General features: G+C 43.9%; 1 protein-coding gene across 1 annotated transcript in view; it reads right to left on the reverse strand.

Annotated features, from left to right (window-relative positions):
* Nucleotides 1-2,203: 2,203 nt before the first annotated feature.
* Nucleotides 2,204-19,180, reverse strand: part of LOC310775195 (DENN domain-containing protein 3-like) — a gene marked incomplete at both ends in the record, with an annotated part of 37,963 nt that continues 20,986 nt past the window's right edge. The window contains 9 exons of the mRNA XM_083635297.1: nt 2,204-2,422; nt 3,391-3,540; nt 4,484-4,602; nt 7,045-7,181; nt 9,655-9,815; nt 15,545-15,684; nt 16,625-16,732; nt 17,520-17,649; nt 18,580-18,750. Of these exons, the coding sequence (XP_083491423.1) occupies nt 2,204-2,422; nt 3,391-3,540; nt 4,484-4,602; nt 7,045-7,181; nt 9,655-9,815; nt 15,545-15,684; nt 16,625-16,732; nt 17,520-17,649; nt 18,580-18,750 (1,335 nt within the window). The remainder of the gene's footprint in view (nt 2,423-3,390; nt 3,541-4,483; nt 4,603-7,044; nt 7,182-9,654; nt 9,816-15,544; nt 15,685-16,624; nt 16,733-17,519; nt 17,650-18,579; nt 18,751-19,180) is intronic.

Raw genomic sequence — 19,180 nt, forward strand, 5'->3', positions numbered from 1 at the left:
GACCAGAGTCATCCATCCATCCATCCATCCGTCCTCAGGCACAGAATGCTGCAAACCCAATGGACCTTATCCCATTCACTAGGGGTGTCACAATATATCGTCCCACGACATTTCGCGATAGTAAAACGTCACGATATGTATCGTTGAGATGAAATCTCATATCGCAAAAAAAAAAAAAAAAAAAAAAAAACTTTTCAAAAAATAGACCCAAAATTGTTTACTTGACAGGAAAAACTGAAGATGCATAAAAAATAGATTAAGAAACGTCTTGTTGTTTGAGTTTGAAGAAAAACTGAAGATGCATAATGAGAATTTATACTGCTGAGAAACCTTTTAGTTCAAAGTAAATCTAAGTGACGGTGTAACTCATTCTATTTCAAGATAAGCCTTATCTCTCCAATCTCATGTTTTTTCTAGTTGTTATTGTAATAACAATTTCCCACAACAGCATGTTTTGTATTTGTGCATTTCAAATAAAATACTACTTTTCCAGTCATATATTGTCATTATTCAAGTTTAAAAAAATATTGAGTGTATCGTGACACCCCTACCATTCACACACTACTCCATTATGATCTATGTTTTTATAGCACAACCTACTGTATCTTTTCATGTTCATATTACATTAGCATTTGAGAGCGTACCTAAATCCTGTGAACAAAGTAAGAAGGTAATCATGAAGTCGTAATTGAATAATTCACACCAAGTTGCTCTACTCCAGCTCTTTGGCTGTATCTGCGTTGTATTTGTACTCGTAAAAAAATTGTTATGAGTGATAATGACTCCAAATTGATATCAAAACTTGTTAGGTCTGTGTATGTGTAGCCTACTCATGATTCAACAGAATCCACGTATTGGTTTCGGAGTCATTCTTTCTAGTTGTGAATGGCTGTTCCTTGCACTTGTTCTTTACTACAATACTAGTTATCGTGTAATTAACAAATGCTGAGTTGTTTAAATGTTGGATTTTTGTGTGTGAATCACTCTGATTGAATAACAATTTGTGTAAGATGCTTTATGCAGAATTTCTTCAAATGGTAACAAAATATATACACAAAAAGGATGTATGCACACCTTTCCACGAGTCTGGGATTTATAAAAAACCAAATTCAACATGAGTCTGTGTACCGTGTTCTTACACCATGCAAATATACACTTTGAAGGGGATCTGTGTGGGATTGGATGACACAAAGGTCATTTTAGTCTTAATAAAATGTTTCAGTAGTGGCCAGACAAATGCCAGTAAAAGCCCAAATTAACAACTTAATCATCCAAGTTGTGATTTTTAAAATGTAACTACTGTAAATATAGAACATTTCATGCTATTGTACTTTTCATTGTCTCATACATTTGAGCATATTCAGGCAAATTATATCCGATTATTATCCACTACTTTGCACTTGCATATTGACGTCTTATAGGTCTGCCAAGCCAAGTGATCAGGGCTTGACTTTTGTCTTAAAATATATAGGTTCTCTACTCACACTCATACACTACCAATGTGGCAGGAACAAGGGGACTGTGGTTCATCTCCTCCCATCAGGAACTGAATGAATAAAGGACCTTCACTTGGACCTGTCTTACATCCTGGTAAACAGTCCATGTGCACTTTCTAACCACACAACATAACACACTGTTCTGTCAGGTACTCTTCTGTAGGGTTAAGTTAGAAGAGTGTTCGGTAGAGACAAACTACAAATAATAAATGCAATCCTATGTAATCAAACAGCTGTTCTTTTTAACAGTTGTGACACATCATCTAGACAAAATAAAATATTTAAAACAACATACTGTCTTCTTCCACTCTCACAAATCTCAGTTATGTTGCTGAAGCTCCATGGCATGTCCTTCATTTAGCCTGGTGTCAGAAACAAGCTCTTTATTTGGAGAATATGATGTTGTTCCCAGTCAGAGCTCCTTTCTCTTCTGTGTGACTCCTGAGGTTTAAATGGCTCAAAACATCATCTTCATAGATTGAACAAGTAAATAGTAAACATGTTCCCCACCGGTGATGTAGATCCACCCTTGGGTCAGTCCCATTCACTGCCAATACCGCCCCCTAGCGGCACAAAGTCAACATTACAGGGTGACTAGCAAACGGACGGATGACGTTTCACATTTCTTAGGTATCTCCTCTCTTCTTCCTCTTCTCCACATCCATCTCAGTCTCTCTCCTCTTATTCCATCTCTTTCTCCTCTCCTCTCATTCCACTTTCCAGATGGCGATCTTGCCGTCGCGGCGTGCCGAGCCGCTCAGGACGTAGCGGTCCTCGGCAGAGCAGAGCGTCTGGACGCTGTCTGAATGGGCCTGCAGGACCTTCTCCACAGCATGGCTCCCTGGCTCCACCACCAACACCTGACTCCTCAGCTGGCCGTCACACTGACCCCCGACACCGCTGTCGCCACAACACCCCACCCAGATCTGAGGAGAGGAGAGGACAGTAAAAGTGGATAGAAGAGGGTGAGTGGTGATGACAGAGCGAAGAAAAGGAGAGGATAGAAGTTGAGAGGAGGAGAGGAGGAGAAAGAAGAGTCAAGGAGAAACGGGTGAGTGAGGGAAGAGCGGAGGCAAGAGGAGCGTGGGAGTTTGCATTTAACCAGCATTGCTTGGACATGCTGCTGCGTGTAACACACCAGCGAGGTAGAAACAACATAACCTTACCTGGATTCATCTGAGATGTTTCTAACAAAGAAATATATCCAAGAAGTGTTTGATAGGCTACCTTGCCATTTCAATTTCTTTCTTTTTTGCTAGCTAACTTTTTTTGCCACAGGGTGTCGCAAATGAGCTTGTTAAATTGACTGGACTTTGTGCGGATTCATATAACTGTGTGCATGGGACCAAGTCTGATAACCTACATAGCAGCAGTCTGTTATACAGAAATAACAGGCCGTTGATTAACAAATCAGAATCGAGCATTCAACAAGGCCGTGTAATAAGTAAGGGATAATGGATAGTGAGCCGGTGATTACTGGCGAAATAATGACCGACAGGTGATATTGAGCCCGACGCGCAGCGGAGGGCTTAATCATTCACCTGAAGGTCATTATTTCCAGTAATCACCGGCTCACTATCCATTATCCCGCTTAGAACACGGCCTACAACTAAATCATTCAATAATCTGACAAAAATAATTATTTTATTTTATTTTTAATAGCGTTTTCAACGACAAAGCGGTTTCATTCATAATTGGCACACAAGACACCACAGCTGCAACTGGTTGGCCTAATTAGTAGTGTCTTGCTGACAAAAGGCTCTTATCAACTGATTAATCCAGGTGTGGCAGAGCAGCGGTCGGTTGTCGAGAAATAATGACCGGTGAATCTTGTTGATTGACCAATCAGAATCGAGTATTCAAGAGAGCCGTGTAATAAGATATCTTAACCAACCTGGTCCTTGACTCGAATCATACAGGTGACTCCAGAACTGCCTGGCAGGGAGATTGTCATAAAGGGCCGGCTGCTGTGCTTAGTATTGTCCTTAATGTGCCAGAGGCACAGCTCCCCCGAGTCTGCACAGCCCGTCCACAGCTGGCCTTGCTGGAACACACACACATGCACGCGCGAGCACACACACACACACACACACACACACACACACACACACACACACACACACACACACACACACACACACACACACACACACAAACCAGGAAGTTGCATATACAGATCCTTTCCAAAAAATTTGAATATCATGGAAAAGTTAGTTTTTTTCCCACAATTCCTTTCAAAAAGTGAAACTTTCATAGATTATAGATTCATTACACACAAAGTGAAATATCTCTAGCCTTTATTTGTTTCATTTTTCATAGTTTTGGCCTACAGCTCCAGAAAACCCCCCAAAACAGTATTTCAAGAAATTAGAATAGTGTGAAGAAAATCAGCAGTTACTACTCAGTTATGACTGACTCCAGCCTCAGTCCACTCCCTCTGAATCTCCGTCAAATTTTTGAATCGTCTTTGCTTGACAATCCGCTGAAGCCCACGGTCATCCATGGTATTTCCATGATATTCAAATTTTCTGGAAAGGATCTGTATACTTTTAACACATTTTACTGTGATGAGTTACTGTTGCTCCTTCAGGCAAGCTGTGGCCTTCAATGCAAATGTAAGCCCTTAATTCGCAAGCATGGAGAGAAATGAATGGCTACCACTTAACAATTGCATTATAGTTGTGGCCATCATGTTTATGTACCAACCACTGTAGTAAGGTTGCATCTTAATAACCAAGTGCTACCATAGGATAAGTTGTCTGTGAATCTTTGAATGAGCTCCCCTCACTATTCTCTAGACTAGAGTCTAGATGCTATTTGACTAGAATATTTTACAATTACCTGCTTGATGTCCTGCTGGCTTGCACGATTTATTTATTGATGACCAATCGACTGCCTGGCTTGACGTGCTGATTAATTAACTGATTGACTGCCTGATAACTGACTGACTGCTGGTTGTTTGATGTATTGACTGATTGTTGAGTCACCTCCAGGATGAGGATGAAGCTGCTGAAGCAACTGGGCATGCTCTGTAGGTGGTCAGGAAGTGCCATCCTCCTCTGTGGTGTCCCATTCTTCCTCAGTTCCACAATGCTGTCACCACAACCTGCACATACATACACAACCACAATGCTGTCACCACAACCTGCACATACATACACAACCACAATGCTGTCACCACAACCTGCACATACATACACAACCACAATGCTGTCACCACAACCTGCACATACATACACAACCACAATGCTGTCACCACAACCTGCACATACATACACAACCACAATGCTGTCACCACAACCTGCACATACATACACAACCACAATGCTGTCACCACAACCTGCACATACATACACAACCACAATGCTGTCACCACAACCTGCACATACACACACAACCACAATGCTGTCACCACAACCTGCACATACATACACAACCACAATGCTGTCACCACAACCTGCACATACATACACAACCACAATGCTGTCACCACAACCTGCACATACATACACAACCACAATGCTGTCACCACAACCTGCACATACATACACAACCACAATGCTGTCACCACAACCTGCACATACATACACAACCACAATGCTGTCACCACAACCTGCACATACATACACAACCACAATGCTGTCACCACAACCTGCACATGCATACACAACCACAATGCTGTCACCACAACCTGCACATACATACACAACCACAATGCTGTCACCACAACCTGCACATACATACACAACCACAATGCTGTCACCACAACCTGCACATACATACACAACCACAATGCTGTCACCACAACCTGCACATACATACACAACCACAATGCTGTCACCACAACCTGCACATGCATACACAACCACAATGCTGTCACCACAACCTGCACATACATACACAACCACAATGCTGTCACCACAACCTGCACATGCATACACAACCACAATGCTGTCACCACAACCTGCACATACATACACAACCACAATGCTGTCACCACAACCTGCACATGCATACACAACCACAATGCTGTCACCACAACCTGCACATGCATACACAACCACAATGCTGTCACCACAACCTGCACATGCATACACAACCACAATGCTGTCACCACAACCTGCACATACATACACAACCACAATGCTGTCACCACAACCTGCACATACATACACAACCACAATGCTGTCACCACAACCTGCACATACATACACAACCACAATGCTGTCACCACAACCTGCACATACATACACAACCACAATGCTGTCACCACAACCTGCACATACATACACAACCACAATGCTGTCACCACAACCTGCACATACATACACAACCACAATGCTGTCACCACAACCTGCACATGCATACACATCACCACAACCTGCACATACATGCACAACCACAATGCTGTCACCACAACCTGCTGCACATGCATACACAACCACAATGCTGTCACCACAACCTGCACATACATACACAACCACAATGCTGTCACCACAACCTGCACATTCATACACAACCACAATGCTGTCACCACAACCTGCACATACATACACAACCACAATGCTGTCACCACAACCTGCACATACATACACAACCACAATGCTGTCACCACAACCTGCACATACATACACAACCACAATGCTGTCACCACAACCTGCACATACATACACAACCACAATGCTGTCACCACAACCTGCACATGCATACACAACCACAATGCTGTCACCACAACCTGCACATACATACACAACCACAATGCTGTCACCACAACCTGCACATACATACACAACCACAATGCTGTCACCACAACCTGCACATACATACACAACCACAATGCTGTCACCACAACCTGCACATACATGCACAACCACAATGCTGTCACCACAACCTGCACATGCATACACAACCACAATGCTGTCACCACAACCTGCACATACATACACAACCACAATGCTGTCACCACAACCTGCACATACATACACAACCACAATGCTGTCACCACAACCTGCACATACATACACAACCACAATGCTGTCACCACAACCTGCACATACATACACAACCACAATGCTGTCACCACAACATATACACACACACACACACACACACACACACACACACACACACACACACACACACACATACACACACACACACACACACACACACACACACACACACAAATGTCTCCTGGATGCAGACAGTCAATGATTACAGAGAATTAGAAGCCACACTGACAGATGCAGAATCCCAGTTGGGTAGTAGGTATGTAGGTATGACACTCAGCCAGCGAACTACGCCATGTGCCACAAGTGAAGAACAAGGCTGATGCTAGTGGAGTGAGTAGTGTGTGCGAATGTCTTAGCTCATGTGAGACAGAGTGAAAAGAAAAAGTGTGTCTGCATGAGTGAGGAGGGAGAACTACAAGATACATCTACACATTGAGTTAGAAAGCTAAAAGAGAGAGAGAGAGAGAGGAGAAAGAAGGAGAGAGAGAAAGATGAGACAAAGGAGGAGAGGGGGAGCATGCACCATGCGTACGTACAGCACCACAGTGTGCCATCATGGATCTGTATGGAGGAGAGGCGGGCGCAGCTGAGCTGGAACTGTCGCATCACTTTGAGACTGGACAAGTCCCACTGCAGAATGGTCCCATCACAGCTACAGGAGTATGGCTGCTGACTGGGACAGAGAGAGAGGGACAGGAGTATGGCTACTGACTGGGACAGAGAGAGAGGGACAGGAGTATGGCTGCTGACTGGGACAGAGAGAGAGGGACAGGAGTATGGCTGCTGACTGGGACAGAGAGAGAGGGACAGGAGTATGGCTGCTGACTGGGACAGAGAGAGAGGGACAGGAGTATGGCTGCTGACTGGGACAGAGAGAGAGGGACAGGAGTATGGCTGCTGACTGGGACAGAGAGAGAGGGACAGGAGTATGGCTACTGACTGGGACAGAGAGAGAGGGACAGGAGTATGGCTGCTGACTGGGACAGAGAGAGAGGGACAGGAGTATGGCTGCTGACTGGGACAGAGAGAGAGGGACAGGAGTATGGCTACTGACTGGGACAGAGAGAGAGGGACAGGAGTATGGCTGCTGACTGGGACAGAGAGAGAGGGACAGGAGTATGGCTGCTTACTGGGACAGAGAGAGAGGGACAGGAGTATGGCTGCTGACTGGGACAGAGAGAGAGGGACAGGAGTATGGCTGCTGACTGGGACAGAGAGAGAGGGACAGGAGTATGGCTGCTGACTGGGACAGAGAGAGAGGGACAGGAGTATGGCTGCTGACTGGGACAGAGAGAGAGGGACAGGAGTATGGCTACTGACTGGGACAGAGAGAGAGGGACAGGAGTATGGCTGCTGACTGGGACAGAGAGAGAGGGACAGGAGTATGGCTGCTTACTGGGACAGAGAGAGAGGGACAGGAGTATGGCTGCTGACTGGGACAGAGAGCAAGAGGGACAGGAGTATGGCTACTGACTGGGACAGAGAGTGAGAGGGACATGAGTATAGCTACTGACTGGGACAGAGAGAGAGGGACAGGAGTATAGCTACTGACTGAGACAGAGGGACAGGAGTATGGCTGCTGACTGGGACAGAGAGCGAGAGGGACAGGAGTATGGCTGCTGACTGGGACAGAGAGCAAGAGGGACAGGAGTATGGCTGCTGACTGGGACAGAGAGAGAGAGGGACAGGAGTATGGCTGCTGACTGGGACAGAGAGTGAGAGGGACATGAGTATAGCTACTGACTGGGACAGAGAGAGAGGGACAGGAGTATAGCTACTGACTGGGACAGAGAGAGAGGGACAGGAGTATGGCTGCTGACTGGGACAGAGAGAGAGGGACAGGAGTATGGCTGCTGACTGGGACAGAGAGCGAGAGGGACAGGAGTATGGCTGCTGACTGGGACAGAGAGCAAGAGGGACAGGAGTATGGCTGCTGACTGGGACAGAGAGAGAGGGACAGGAGTATGGCTGCTGACTGGGACAGAGAGTGAGAGGGACATGAGTATAGCTACTGACTGGGACAGAGAGAGAGGGACATGAGTATAGCTACTGACTGGGACAGAGAGAGAGGGACATGAGTATAGCTACTGACTGGGACAGAGAGAGAGGGACAGGAGTATGGCTACTGACTGGGACAGAGAGAGAGGGACAGGAGTATGGCTGCTGACTGGGACAGAGAGAGAGGGACAGGAGTATGGCTGCTGACTGGGACAGAGAGCGAGAGGGACAGGAGTATGGCTGCTGACTGGGACAGAGAGCAAGAGGGACAGGAGTATGGCTGCTGACTGGGACAGAGAGAGAGGGACAGGAGTATGGCTGCTGACTGGGACAGAGAGTGAGAGGGACATGAGTATAGCTACTGACTGGGACAGAGAGAGAGGGACATGAGTATAGCTACTGACTGGGACAGAGAGAGAGGGACATGAGTATAGCTACTGACTGGGACAGAGAGAGAGGGACAGGAGTATGGCTACTGACTGGGACAGAGAGAGAGGGACATGAGTATAGCTACTGACTGGGACAGAGAGAGAGGGACAGGAGTATGGCTGCTGACTGGGACAGAGACAGACAGAGAGAGAGAGAGAGGGGGGGGGGGGGGCAAGGCTATCATTTGAAAAGGCTGCTTTCATGCTTTTTTTTTACATGCTGAAAAATGTCCTCTTCTACTACTCACTGATGACACATCTTTGTAAGATTGCTTCTGTTTGTGTATGATTAATGTTTATTGAGACTATCTTACAACTTGTTTTGTGTAGCCTTTGTGAAGGAGAAGAAAAATAACTACATTACATACTGTATCTTTGGATTCTTTATTCTATTCTATTCTACTCTATTCTATTCTACTATATTCTACTCTAATCCAAAAAGGTTCATAGTGTCTATACTTTACTTAGATTGATAGGTTTTCTTTTATATCAGACACAGGTTCTGTAAACAACATCAGCTGTTAAAGACACGTCACACACCATCTAGTGACACCTCTGAAGAAGACGGAAGTATTACCGTCGAAACATGTCAGGTAGGAACACAAACCTGTGTCTGATATAAAAGAAAACCTATCAATCTATATTCTACTCTATTCTATTCTATTCTACTCTACTCTACTCTATTCTATTCTATGAAGAAGAAGAGACAATCCCGTCTACCTGTTCTGGAGATCTCTGGTGTCCACTGTGAAGCCTGTCACCTCGCGTCTGTGTTCAGTCAGCTGCTTGTTGCAGGACATGCTGCGAGTGTCGATGATGTAGATCACAGAGTCCTGGGAGCCAATCCACACCTGCTCCTGCACCAATCCCAGCATGCAATTCTACAAGCAATAGCAGGAGAAGGTAAGGAGACATCAATTTCTTTGCACTCTATAGGCTGATAGGATGACAAATATATTAGTAGTAGTAGTAGTAGTAGTAGTAGTAAGTGCTGTATGTATGTACTGTATATCTGGATGCATGTATGTTGTTTATATCTATTTATCAATGGGCCTGGGGTATACAACAACCCAAGAAAAGTTAATATATACAGTATCTTGTTGTTACATCTCCCTCATACTATATATAGATTTAAATATAAAGTTTCAAGATTAAAGACTCAAGATTATTTTAATAGCCATAGTGGGTAATCATATTATAAACAAGGAATTTGTCTTTGTGCAGTATGCAGTACACTGATCACAGCCGTAGCAAAATATGGAGCAGACAGACAAAAAGGCAATCTTCAAATTATAAATGACTAGTGCAGTGCCCGTTCCCCCATGCACCACCCCGTGGGCGCTTCCCCCACACACACACACTCCACTATGTCAGGTCCCCCTAATAGTCCAGGCAAAGTAGCGTTTTACGACAAACTAATTGTAAAAGAATTTTTTGCAGCTTAGATCATTTCTATGAGGTGTCCAGAACAACATACTAAAAGTCCTAAGAAATCCTAATTGAGGAAATATGTTTAATTCTCATCAATCCAAGATGTGTGCCAGTAAGGCCAGACAACAATAGACCCCAATGGGGCTATTTTTTTCCTTTACTCCTATCAAAATAAAACTTTATACAATGAAAGTATCCATGAAAAGTAACATTTTTTGTATTACAAGTTTCTTTGAAAATGAATTTGAATATGCAAATGAGCTATACACTAATCTATACTATAGGCTACCCAAAATATACCCGCATAGGAGTAAAGGAAAAAATGAAGCCTATCACAATCAAACCTCACACAGTGAAAGTATACATGAAAAGGAACTTTTTTGTTTTACAAGTTTCTTGGAAAAATCTATTTTAAATATGCAAATGAGCTCAACACTAGGCCTAATTGACTTGTCCAATAAGCCATAAAGTCACAAGTAAAACAGGGGCCAAATAACTAACACATTCATGTCTATTCAGTAAGTTAACCTATGCATAAACAAGATAAATTTGAAGTCACTTGCCACACTTACCTGGGTCACTTGCCACAAAAAGACTTATATTGACCTTAAGAATTGATTGCACAATCTTGCCTCCAGTTGCTTTCTAAATTATTATTTTTCTATTTGCGAACAAGCCTAACCTAATGACATGACAGAAAGTCAGAATAGCCATCTTAGTCATTAGTAACGTGGTGAGATTACATTTTGGGCTGGTAGATTTACAAATAATTGGTATTGTTGGTAAGATTACGAGATAACAGGCAGAAGTCATTCTTACCAACTAAACGATTCACTCTCACACAGAAGACAGATGAAAAACCAGATAGACACACTTTCCAGACATTCCAGCTCTTTAAATAATTTTGCCAGACACCAAAACTGCTTCTGTTTTTGTAGTAAGCAAGTATTTCAGACCAGGCGGGCCACACATCAGACTTCCACCGTTTGTAAAGTAGCTTTGCAGTGTTATGAGAAGCTAGCAACAGCAATATCTAGGCTAGAAACCCAATCGGAACATTTTAAGTTACCAACCCCCCCCCCCCCCCCCCCGATTTTTATGCCATTTTATCCCCCATTAGTGCTCATTTGATTTCTCAATCCTGGTTGGTACTCCATCCTCTGCCGATCTGGGGAGAGCCGAGACTGGCTCCATGCTTCCTCCGAGACATGGGCAGTCAGTCAGCCGCTTCTTTTCACCTGACAGAGGAAGCTTCACCGGTAGGACATAGCACGTGGGAGGTTCACGCTATTCAACCAGTTCCCCTCCCTCTGAACAGGCGCCCTTAACGACCAGAGGAGGAACCACATTAGCAACCAGGATATTGCATGTTTTTGTGAAGGGGGTTCCTATATGAAGGAAACCCCCAGGAGGCGCAGGGAGAACATGCAAACTCCACACAGAAAGGCCCTTTTGCCGACCCCACCCGGGCGGTGGGCACTCGAGGACATGCGGACGGGCACGCATTCCTTCAGCGTTCACCTCGTCCCCAGGTGGGAATCGAACCCACGACCTTCGAGCTGTGAGGCGATAGTGCTTGCTTACCACTGCACCACCGTACCTCCCTCTAACTAGACATTTCTATCTATAAGCCTGGTTAGGCTTGTTCGCAAATAAATAATAATAATTTAGAAAGCAACTGGAGGCAAGATTGTGCAATCAATTCTTAACTCATTGAGTGCCACGGACGTCGATCGACGTCAAAGTAAATAGTGACGTAGAGTGCCACGGACGTCGATCGACGTCAAATGCGTTTTTTGGCGGTGGGACGTGGATCAAAGCATCAGGCATCTCCTGTACAAATATGGGAGCTATTGAAGGTGTATAACCTATTTTACGGACTCATTAGGTGGCGACAGTGCTCTCCAGATTACAGAAAGGTCCGGAAAACTGCAGAAAAAAGCCGTGATCAAAGAGAAACCGATGCATGCTGCAGCCAGAGCCATATAGATTGCTCTGTCTGCAGCTGAAGTTGGCTGCGAACATCAGTCAATCCGCGCCCACAACTGAGCTCCTCTGCCTCTGTCTGTCTGTCTGCATATAGTTTCTTCACACGATTACCCGCCAGAAAGGCAGCACCCGACGCCGAAGGGCCAAACCTTTCCCTGCAGTCCCGTTTGGCATTTCCTTGTCGCGCTGGGAGCCGCCCGGGAGCCGCCCGGCGCAAAAACGGAGGCTCCGAAAATAGACTGGGTGCGTGTGGGGAGGAGTTTGCAGCTGAGGGGGGGAGAGGGGGGTGGGGCACGCAGGCTCCACAGAACTACACCACGTCACTACATCAGAAAATATTAGCTAGAGTCAGTGAATGTGCTTGAAATGCTTCATTTCACAAAAGGTTGAATATCTCAGCTTATAATTTGAAACCTGTCTTTTTGCTCAAAACAGCCTATCTTCTCCATCTCATAACTAAAGAACGGAAAATGGTATCAATAAACTTTTTTTTGCAGATGATAGAAGAGAGTCTCCTCGTTCTTTGTGCGTGTTCGGTGTTTACATAGTAATATCATACAATATTCTGTGGGCCTCGAGAAATCACTGAAAACGCTCTGAAACTCTGGCACTGGGAGCTTCCGTTCTCCAAAAGTGGCTGGCACTCAATGAGTTAAGGTCAATATGTCTTTTTGTGGCAAGTGACCCAGGTAAGTGTGGCAAGTGACTTCAAATTTATCTTGTTTATGCATAGGTTAACTTACTGAATAGACATGAATGTGTTAGTTATTTGGCCCCTGTTTTACTTGTGACTTTATGGCTTATTGGACAAGTCAATAGGCCTAGTGTTGAGCTCATTTGCATATTTAAAATACGTTTTTTCCAAGAAACTTGTAAAACAAAAAAGTTCCTTTTCATGTATACTTTCACTGTGTGAGGTTTGATTGTGATAGGCTTCATTTTTTCCTTTACACCTATGCGGGTATATTTTGGGTAGCCTATATTCGATTAGTGTATAGCTCATTTGCATATTCAAATTCATTTTCAAAGAAACTTGTAATACAAAAAATGTTACTTTTCATGGATACTTTCATTGTATAAAGTTTTATTTTGATAGGATTAAAGGGAAAAAAATAGCCCCATTGGGGTGTATTGTTGTCTGGGCTTACTGGCACACATCTTGGATTGATGAGAAATAAACATATTTCCTCAACTAGGATTTCTTAGGACTTTTAGTATGTTGTTCTGGACACCTCATAGAAATGATCTAAGCTGCAAAAAATTCTTTTACAATTAGTTTGTTTTTTGGTTCCAAAATGAGTTACTTTGCCTGGACTATAAGCGCAAGTTTGAAGTCGATCCGACAAATGGTTCTCAAGATACGCGAAGGACAGGCAGTTTTGCAAATTGCATGAAATGCAGCACTGCACTCCATCGGCGTCCGAGTAGCGCACTCCCCAAGTTTGAAGTCAAGGTCAATTTTATTGTCAATTCCACTGTATATACATGACATACAAGGATTGAAATTGCATTCCTCGTCATATCCACGGTGCAGAAAATACATTAAAATACATATAAAATACATAAAACCCACCTATACACGATTTAAAAAAGCAACGACGTAATCATCATGCCTAATACCTATAAGTATAAAATGTAGACAAGTAAAAAGTGCAAAACTGCCGCAGTGCAAATTGAGTTGATTCTATGACCTATTTAAAAAGTCAATTTAAAAGTCATTCTGAAAGTGCATTCTGAAAGTGCATGAGTGATCTACAGATATCCTGGTCATTGTCCAGAGACTGTGGGGGTATGAGGCACAGAAAGGGAGGGGAGGGCTGGAAGGGAATTCAGCTTCCTGACGGCCTGGTGAATGCCATCAGGAAGACGAGATAAACTGCTTTTTGTGTTGCCAGTAGGTGACGCTATGTCAAATTGCAAGAAATTCAGCGCTGCACTACTTCGAGTTCCCAGGAGCACACTCCCCAAGTTTGAGGTCAATCGGATGAACAGTTCTCAAGATAAATCACTTTTTGTGTTGCCAGTAGGTGGCGCTATGCCAAATTGCACAAAATCCGGCACTGTTCTATGTCAGGTTCCCAGCAGCACACTCCCCAAGTTTAAAGTCGATCAGATGAATGGCTTCGAGATAAACTGCTTTTTGTGTTGCCAGTAGGTGGCGCTATGCCAGATTGCACGGAATTCAGCTCCCTGCACTCCACTCCCCGACTTTTAAGTTTGAAGTCGATCAGATGAATGGCTATCGAGATAAAGCGCTATTTGTGTTGCCAGTAGGTGGCGCTATGCCCAATTGCACGAAAATAGGACACTGCACTGCACAATAGGGCACACTCCCAAAGTTTGAAGTCGATCCGACCAACGGTTCTCGATGGCATGTAGCAGATGATGCTCATCCATAAGCAGTGGTGGAAATGGCCAGGTTTTACTCTGGGAACCCTACTTACACAGGATGGGGGTTCCCGGAAGTGGTGTGGCCCTAGACTAGAGGATATTATTTCTGAATGCGTGACTCATTATAGCCTACCATTATAGCCATGTACAAATCTTTTAGAAATCTCACTCAACTAATATCACTGAGTTCTACTGATTAATTCCCATTGATTTTATTCATGACAGACTTGAATATTAATGCTGCTTATTCAGCTTACATGTTCTCCTACTATTCTCTGCTCCTTTCATGCTGCCCTCTCTCCAATGTTTACTTTACCCCCCTCATTCTGGACCATTCACTTGGGGGGGCTTGAAGGAGCGCAGAATTGAACACAAATGTTCAAATATTGAACGTATTTCGCGTCTGAATTGCACTCCGTCAGGCCCCCCTTAACGCATTCCCGAAGTTTGAAGTCGATCCGACCAACGGTTCTCGAGATACGCGAAGGACAGAGAGAGAGAGACAGAAAGAGAGAGAGAGAGAGAGAGAGATGATCCTCCAATTATAGTATAAATAAAGTTTAAAGTAAAAGTCCTTTAAAGTGACATACTGTAGTGGAGTCCATGTAAATATCCATGTAATAAGTCCATGTAAAATGTCCATGTAATAAGTCCATGTAAAATGTCAATGTAATAAGTCCATGTAAAATGTCCATGTAATAATTCCATGTAAAATGTCCATGTAATAAGTCCATGTAAATGTCCATGTAATAAGTCCATGTAAAATGTCCAGTAAGTAAAGTTTAATCTCTGTTCTTACCAGCTGTGATGCTCCGAGTTGGATGCAATCCTGCAGCATGGACCAGCTAGCTGCATCGAATACCACCACCCTGCCCCCACTCAGAGCCACCCACAGCTTAGGGGTCCCATCTCCCTCTGAGTCACTGCAACTCAACTGACCTGGAGAGAGAGAGGGAGGGAGGGAGAGAGAGGGAGGGAGAGAGAGAGGGAGGGAGGGAGAGAGAGGGAGGGAGAGAGAGAGGGAGAGAGAGAGAGGGAGAGAGAGGGAGGGAGGGAGAGGGAGGGAGAGAGAGAAGGAAGCGAGTCAGAGAGCGAGGGAGGGAGGGAGACAGAGAAGGAGTAAGAGAGAGAGAGATGAGTGAGATAAAGCATTCAGTCAGTAGATGTTGTGTTTGACAGTTGAGCTCGACACACACACACGCACACACACGCACGCACACACACACACACACACACACACACACACACACACACACACACACACACACACACACACACACACACACACACACACACACACACACACACACACACACACACACACACACACACACACACACACACACACACACACACACACACACACACACACACACACACACACACACACACACACACACACACACACACAGAAAGCTGTTTTGTCCCGGCTCCTCTCGGACCTTAATACTCATCAATATAATTTAACACCAGTCAGTAATTGCCCAACGACAGAGCATCTTGTGACTGCAGCAATGTCTCTATGTCTGTGAGCACTGATTATAATTACAAAGAATTTGATTCTCATATACGCAGAAGCTTCTCTGATGCTGTGAACTGTAAAGGATTTTTCTGGGTAATTTCAATTCAAAGACTAACGGGACATTATGCTGTGCTTGATTTACATGGAGCTATTGGTTATAAAGATGAGATAACTGTTATCAGTGAGGTCTTTGTAGTAGAGGGTATATATCATGGTCTGTGTACTGCTAAATGCCATACTTGACACATCAACTACATTAGGATCTTGCTAAACCTGCAAACAAGGGTGTTAGTGTGAGAGGAAAGCTTTGTATGCTATTGCAGTTGGGTATATTGTGGAAAAAGAAAAGACTTTGACCTGGTGTGTATAGTAGCACATGTACAGTCTGAGGTTCAGCCAGGCCCAGTGATGGATTGATCTTATGTTTCAGAGTCTCTGAGGTGGTCTTGGGCACCATCATGGGCACTGAGAGAGAGAGAGAGGGGGGGGCGGGAGATGGAGACAGAAACAGAGAGAGAGATGCAGGACAGATGGAGAAAGAAACCGAAAGGTTAGTGATAAGATTGGGAATTAACATCAAGATGCCAACATGCACAATCCATAACAGAGTTATTGTTTATTGTCTTAAAAGGCACCGTCCAGCTGTGGCTGACAGACATGATCTCAGTTATACGTATGGAGAGACTCAGGTTCCACAGGACAAATTCTGTTCCTGACCTATTTCGATCAGGCTAAAAGCGGTAATTGAGATTCTTTTGGATCCTTTGCACAGTATTCATTTTTTTATCGTTTTGTAAGCACATTTTCTATGACTGGTAGCACCATTTTGTAGCATTGTAATGTTGAATGTATGTATATATGTTTTTTCTTTTCTTTTCTTTTTTCCTGTTCTTGTTTTCTTTTCTTTATGTTCTGAAAAAGTAAAATAAAATATATATATAAAAAAAAAGGCACCGTCAACAAAGTCCAGGACTCAAATCATTACACAAATATCTTTGTTTCACGAATGGGAGCGAGGCTCAGTCAAACAAACTACTATTAATAGTCCTTTCAGTGATATTCTTGTCAACACATCTGTGGTCTACCTATCAGCACAAGTTGAGAACCATACTGTAAAAGTGCCAAACCCTTTATTAATAAAGCAGTGCTGCTCTGTGGTGGGAGACAAGTGAAAATACATATTTCTTTTCCTCTCTTTTTTTGGAGATCATTAAAGTATCATAGAAGAAGTAGTAGAGGAATGAGCCCATACCTTCATGTTTGATCTTGTCAAAGTAGGCTAGCTTTGAGGCAGCATAGATGGACCTCTGGGTCTGTAGGCAGCCCACTACAGCATCCATTAAAAGGACGTTGGTCAGAGCCTGGGCCACGTACTGAGGGTCCTAGACAGACAGCAAAGGAGCCACATGTAAAAGATATAGCACTGCAAAGACAAAGGTCTCTGTGTGCACAGTCTGAGGGGGACAGACTGCGTTTGCTGTGTGATTTAAGTGAAATTGAAAGTGAGATTTTTTTTATTTTTTTTCCTGCATAGGAAGATGCAAGGTATGTCCTCTTTAGTAAAATGTCCTCTATGTATGTTGACTTCTTTGAGTTGGACGACTACGAGTTGTACTTTAGAAAGGGAACTTTTTTTTGTAGTAGAGTAGATTTTATTTGTCAGGCCTGGGAAAGAAGACAGAGCTTTGAGTAATCTGTAATGATATGTAATGTATTGAATTGTTTGACCACTGCAACGACAAAATTTGTAAACCCATGAGGGTTAGGCTGTCACACACCAAGAGTGATGCGAATGTACAGCACGAAATTGCGATGTGAATTTTGACCCACCTGTCAATCACAGCAACAGATGTGTACATGTCGGAAGCAAATTTCTGAAAAATCGACCGTGGTCCGAAAAAATAAACACCGCAATAACGCTCAGCAAAACTTCACCGTTGGTATGCACGGTTGCATTGACGGATATAGGATCGAAAATATTATTGACGTGCGAATTAATCGCACGGGGGAAAAAACTCCAGGTCTGTAAGCAGCGGCACGTTGTGTGCATGACACGAAAATAAAAGAAAATCAATCAATCAATCAATCAATCAATCAATCAATCAGTCAAGTCTGCATACAGCATAATAATACAAAATACATGTTGTCCTGCTCTGTCTGTGTATTTTGGTCATTCAAATCATTTGACAAATTCAAATTGATTTTCAAGAGGTTCAGAATTTTTGTAGTATACTATAGAATAAGCCGTCAATTAAGCACAGTATACATCAGCAGAAAACGGTCAGTGTGTTCTGGGGTCCCTTAGTCAATACCTTGTGTTGGTCGGCCATCTTGCGTCCGGCCCACATCTCTTTGACCATGAGGTTCCAGAGGTCCGTCTCTGTCTTCAGGTTGGCCTCAAACACCTCGGGCCTGCTGGACGTCTGAATATGAAGTGAAGGAATACGGAGGAGGGGGAAGGGAGCTAAGGAGATCTTCACCTCCTAAAGGGGGAGAGAGAGAGAGAGAGAGAATATTAAAAGTTCAGTAGTAGTAGTTTTTATGCCTCCGCCGGCGATAGCCAGGCCGGAGGCATTATGGATCCGGGTTGTCCGTCTGTACGTACGTATGTCCGTCCGTCCGTCCGTCCGATGTTCGATATCTGAGGAACACCTTGACGGAATTTCATCACATTTGCCTCAAACATCGCCTTGGACTCAAGCATGACCTGATTAGATTGCGGTGGTCAAAGGTCAAAGGTCAAGGTCACTGTGACCTGTTGAACGCCATTGTCAAGCTTGTTAACGCGATATATCAGGAATGCCTTGACGGAATTTCATCAAATTTGCCTCAAACATTGACTTGGACTCAAGGATGAACTGATTAGATTTTGATGGTTAAAGGTCAAAGTTCAAGGTCACTGTGACCTCACAC

Source organism: Poromitra crassiceps, assembly GCF_964638095.1.
Source record: "Poromitra crassiceps genome assembly, chromosome: 1".
In the NCBI taxonomy this organism is placed as follows: Eukaryota; Metazoa; Chordata; class Actinopteri; order Beryciformes; family Melamphaidae; genus Poromitra; species Poromitra crassiceps.